The 5182-nt window shown below is 48.6% G+C and overlaps 1 protein-coding gene across 2 annotated transcripts in view; it reads left to right on the top strand.

Moving 5' to 3' along the window:
- tmeff1a (transmembrane protein with EGF-like and two follistatin-like domains 1a) overlaps positions 1–5176 on the top strand; it is a 6037-nt gene extending 861 nt beyond the window's left edge. Inside the window, exons 1-10 of one of the 2 annotated variants that reach the window (XM_025052564.1) lie at positions 442–829; positions 1044–1153; positions 2006–2135; positions 2243–2284; positions 2651–2750; positions 2916–3064; positions 3306–3365; positions 3461–3575; positions 3844–4005; positions 4191–5176. In XM_025052564.1, the coding sequence (XP_024908332.1) occupies positions 802–829; positions 1044–1153; positions 2006–2135; positions 2243–2284; positions 2651–2750; positions 2916–3064; positions 3306–3365; positions 3461–3575; positions 3844–4005; positions 4191–4275 (981 nt within the window). In that variant the 5' untranslated portion in view covers positions 442–801 and the 3' untranslated portion in view covers positions 4276–5176. Of the gene's footprint in view, positions 1–441; positions 830–1043; positions 1154–2005; positions 2136–2242; positions 2285–2650; positions 2751–2915; positions 3065–3305; positions 3366–3460; positions 3576–3843; positions 4006–4190 lie in introns of those variants that run through there. The other variant, XM_008335083.3, reaches the window with a different exon arrangement.
- Positions 5177–5182: the final 6 nt, after the last annotated feature.

The raw sequence follows: 5182 nt of genomic DNA, 5'->3' as shown, positions 1-5182 counted from the left end.
AGAGTAGTACTACAGTAGGAACTAGAGTAGTACTACAGTAGTACTACAGCAGAACTAGAGTAGTACTACAGTGGTTCTACTGTAGTTCTACTGTAGTACTACAGCAGAACTACAGCAGAACTACAGTAGTACTACTGTAGTTCTACAGTAGTAGTAGTACAGTAGTTATACTGTAGTTCTACAGTAGTACTACAGTATAACTACAGTAGAACTACAGCAGAACTACAGCAGAACTACAGCAGAACTACAGCAGAACTACAGCAGAACTACAGCAGAACTAGAGTTGTACTACAGTAGTACTACAGTATAACTACTGTACTACTACTACTGTAGAACTACAGTAGAACTACAGTAGAACTACAGCAGAACTACAGCAGAACTACAGTAGTACTAGAGTAGTACTACAGTAGTAATGTTGTCTCCAGCATCAGTAGAGTAAAAACACAGGACGAGGTCAAATACAATCAATACAAACAGCAGCAGCACTGACAGTGGAGGTCAGTAGGTCAGTAGGTCAGTAGGTTAGTAGTAGTAGATAGTGTTAGTAGACTAGTTGGTAAATATTGTTGCCGAGTTGTTGGTGTCAGTCAAATGTTTTTATTTTGAAATGAACCGTGAACCATGTACAGGACAACAGACCAGAGTCAACAGACCAGAGTCAACAGACCAGAGTCAACAACAGACCAGAGGAGTCAACAGACCAGAGTCCATGGAGAAAATCAGTTCCATTTGTCACTGTTACTTCACGTCATTTCTCTGCTAACACATGTTTTGTTCATAGTGTCATAACTGTGTTATTACATGTGTTTAATTGTGTCCGTACTTCAAGGTGAGTAAGTGGTTAATACTGGAGTACTACACCTCAAGTAGTAGTTGTTCATGGGTATCTTCACGCTGCTGCTACTGGATCGCTAACGGTTCTTCACGGTGTTCGCTGCTGCTACTGGATCGCTAACGGTTAGCTTGTTCATTAGCCTTGGCTATGCTAAAGGAGCATCATTAGTTCATTAGTTCTGACTTTTTTTTACGTCTCTGTGTTCCAGATCTCTCAGAGAAGAAGAGTGATCTCAGAGTGTGCGACGACGCCACCTGTCGGTATGGAGGTGTCTGCAGAGACGACGGTGCTCAGCTCAAATGCGTCTGTCAGTTTCAGGTAGGTGGCGCCGTTGACTCACCCTTCATACCTTGTCCGAACACGGCTAAAAACACGGCCGTGTCCTCGCCGCTGATCCGACTTCAGTTTCCTTTGACCCGACATTCACACGTGGACATTCACACCTTCTCTACGGTGGGCCAGGACGCCCCCTGCTGTCTAACCCTCAGAAGTCCAGTGTCTTCTCCAGCTCGTCTCTGCTTTCACGTGCTGCAGCAGGATGTTCAAATATTTATGTTTATTGATTTGTTCTCATGACAGTGAGAACCAGAGGAGAGGCTTTTATTTTTGGATTCTCTCATCTTTCTCCGACCGTCTTCACTCTTCACTCCTCACTGGAACTCCTTTATCTTTCAGGAAAAAGGCAGAAGAGAAAAAACAAATCAGAGAAAAAAAAAATCTGAGAAAAAAAAGTCCTCCTCCCCCAGTTTGGTTTCTTTGATGAACCTCCATCAGTGACCAGCAGGGGGTTGAAGCTACAGACTGACCAGTGTGTCAGAGAGCCTGTGTCTCCACTCAGTCCTCCTCCCCCAGTTTGGTTGCTTTGATGAACCTCCATCAGAGACCCGCAGGGGGTTGAAGCTACAGACTGCCCAGTGTGTCAGAGAGGTCCCTGTAGACTGGTCACCGTAGAGAGGTCACTGTAGACTGGTCACCGTAGAGAGGTCACTGTAGCCTGGTCACTGTAGACTAGTCACTGTAGACTGGTCACTGGAGACTGGTCACCGTAGACTGGTCACTGGAGACTGGTCACCGTAGACTGGTCACTGTAGAGAGGTCACTGTAGCCTGGTCACTGTAGACTGGTCAGTGTAGACTGGTCACTGTAGACTCCTCCCTCTCTGTCTTCCAGTGTCATAAGAACTACGTCCCCGTCTGTGGGTCCAACGGAGACACGTACCAGAACGAGTGTTACAGGAGACAGGCGTCCTGTAAACAACAGAGACTGATCTCCAGAGTGACGGACGGTCCCTGCTCTGCTGGTGACACACACACACACACACACACACACACACACACACCTTTTACAGGTTTTGATTCTTCATTTCAAGATGTTTTTATTTATTTATTTTCACTCCTGTTTTCACAGATCCAGGATCAGGTTCAGGAGACGGAGACGGAGACGGAGACGGTGAGTTCTGTCCTGGTCTTCATCTCCTCGACCACTGCTGCTTCTGTGTACACACACACACACACACACACATGTAGAGTCAGCAAAGAAACAAAGAAGCTCTGCTGCAGATCCTGGTCGATCGATGTCCCCCCCCTCCCGCTCCCCCCCCCGCTCCCCCCTACGACCCCTCAAGGTGGTCACATCCAAGGCCTGATCAATCGCCCACAGAGCTGCTGTGAACCACTGACCCCTGACCTCTCACTCCTGATGGTTTTGGGGCTGTTAGCAGCAGAGCTACTTGTTAGCATTGATGAACAGAGGAACGCAGCGGCCACTAGGTGGTGCTCCTGGTTGTGACTGTTGGCTTTTCGGTTTTCTTTCCAGCAGATGATGAAAGTTCAGGCGCCGACGTCGGGAAGAAGTTCACCAAATGCAGCACCTGCAAATATGGAGCCGAGTGTGACGAGGACTCGGAGGACGTGTGGTGAGGGTCTGACGTTACATATGAGAGCGAAGTGTTAGCTCGCTAGCTTAGCAGCAAAATAGGCAAAAACTAAACAGGAGGGTGATGGCAAAAACAGCTAGCTAAAGGCTAGCATGCATTCAACACAGGTATTTCTGCCCCCCCCCCGTCTACCGCCCCCCCCAGGTGCATCTGTAACATCGACTGCAGTGGTCACAATGAAAACCCCGTCTGTGCCACCGACGGGAACTCCTACAACAACCCGTGTCTGGTGAGGGGGGCGGCGTGTATGAAGCAGGAGCAGATCGACGTCAAACACCTGGGGCCGTGCAGCGGTGAGACTGATCAGGTCACATGACCTTCTGTAGAGAAAACAACACAGACACCAACACAGTCAGAAGTCCATGGAAAAAGTCATTGATTGTTGGTCCTCTGCTGCCTCCTGTGGTCACTTTGTGTCACTGAGTTAAGTCTGAACAAAGGACTTCACACAGTGATGTCACTGAGAGGAACTCGGTGGATCAACGACCACTGGTCTGGTCTCTCCTCTGGTCTCACCTCTGGTCTCCCCCACAGCTGACAAAGAGAAGCTGGGGAAGAAAGACGACAGCAGTCACTTCAAGGTCAACATCTTAGGTAAACAACGTCTCTGCAGCTCGGACACGGCTAGGACACGGCTAGGACACGTCCACGTCTCATCGTAACTACGATTTCTTTTCCTCTTTTTCTAGAGAAAACTGGAGTGGATCACAGCGACGATTTCTACGCTCAGATGCCAATTCCATGCGCCAACACTTTCTGCGTCCATGGAAAATGTGAGATGAAACACAACACTGCCACCTGCAGGTCAGTGGGGTTACATACAGTTCTCAAGAAGCCGTTTTTTGACGTAGTCGCTTCATTTCTGCTTCTTTTGTCGAACTGAAGTTGCTCTGGTTGGCTGAGTGTTTAGAGTAGAGATATTCCCGCGCTGGTTTTCTCCTTAGCTAACTGTTAGCTCTTTAGGCGCTAAATGTTTTTCGTAATTAGCCAATCTGCTCATTTTAGCCATCCGTGAGTTTGTTGCATACGGATGAGACACTAACTTTCATGCCTCACTTCCTGTTTGTGTCAGATGTGACCCTGGGTACAAAGGTCAACAGTGCGATGAACCTCAGGACTTTAACATCCTCTACGTTGTCCCCAGTGGACAGAAGCTTCACTACGTCCTCATCGCCGCCATCATCGGCGCCGTCCAAATCTCCATCATCGTGGCCGTGGTCATGTGCATCACCAGGTAAATCAGACAGCCAACGGCCCCCTCTGGTGCTGCCCCCTACTGGATGGTCACCTCACTGACAGGGGGCAGCGTTGCTCATTGAGAATGAGTCGTGCTTTAGCATTGACCAACCGGAATAAAATATTCCCAGGAGAGTAACGAAGTTCTGACGATGATGAGATCTTTTCTCTCTGTCTTGACAGGAAATGTCCGAAGAACAACAGGGGGCGGCGACAGAAACAGAACCTGGGACACTTCTCCTCAGAATCCAACTCCAGGATGGTATAGCCCAGCTCTGGGCCTCGGTGTTGTCCCGGCGTGGAACACCTTTTTTAGCAGTAGAACTCCTGAGAACCCAGAAGAGGAACACCCAGAACTTAGTTCTTCTTCTTCTTCTTCTTCTTCTTCTGTCCTGGATGCTTTTCCTTCCCTTCGTTTCTTCCACCCTTTGAAGTTTCTGTTCTCACAACGACCAAGAGCGAGAGGTGGAAAAACCATAACTTTGTCATCGCCTGTGATGTCACCACTCTAACAACCTGTGAGGAAGCAGATCAACGGTGATAGACCTAGCATCTCTGCTAACCCGGCTAGCACAGACGCTGATCTGTATTTAAAAAATGCGAGCGTAGCGGTTTTGTTTTCCTCAGTATTTAAGGAGATCAAAGGCAGTCGGCCATCTTTCTTTTTTATTGTTCCTCAGTTCCGGCTGCTGTCGTTTCGCATGACCTGTGAAAACTATGTACCGTGGTGTCGTTTTTGATGTTTTTGACGAATGAAAAGAGGACGACTGAGACCTGAGGAGGCGGAGCTAAAACACTTCCTCCAGTGTCCAGCAGGGGGGGGTGTTTGCTGATGATGACGCGGTTAGGACCAACGTGTCATTGGTGGTTTGTTGACATGTGGTAGACGGCCTCTGACCTCTGACCTCTGACTACGGTGACATTAATAAAGATGATTGGTCGGTGAATCCAGGGCTGTGGGATGATGTCAGACGATAATGTGTATGTTGTGGATCATGAGGTTGAAGGTTGAAAACCTCCAGGCTCTGGACCTCGTCCTCCTGATGCTGTGGAGCCGTTAGCATGTGAGCTAACGACAGCTAACGCAAAGTGTCTCCACTGCTCTGGATATTTTTACTGTCTCCGAATGACGGGTGTCAGGGGTTTAACCCCCACCTCACCCCCCCACCTCACCC

The sequence above is a fragment of the Cynoglossus semilaevis genome, chromosome 20 (genome assembly GCF_000523025.1).
Source record: "Cynoglossus semilaevis isolate Cse_v1.0 chromosome 20, Cse_v1.0, whole genome shotgun sequence".
Classification (NCBI taxonomy): Eukaryota; Metazoa; Chordata; class Actinopteri; order Pleuronectiformes; family Cynoglossidae; genus Cynoglossus; species Cynoglossus semilaevis.
Note: the sequence above shows the minus strand (reverse complement) of the source record. Positions and strands in the feature narration are given on the sequence as shown.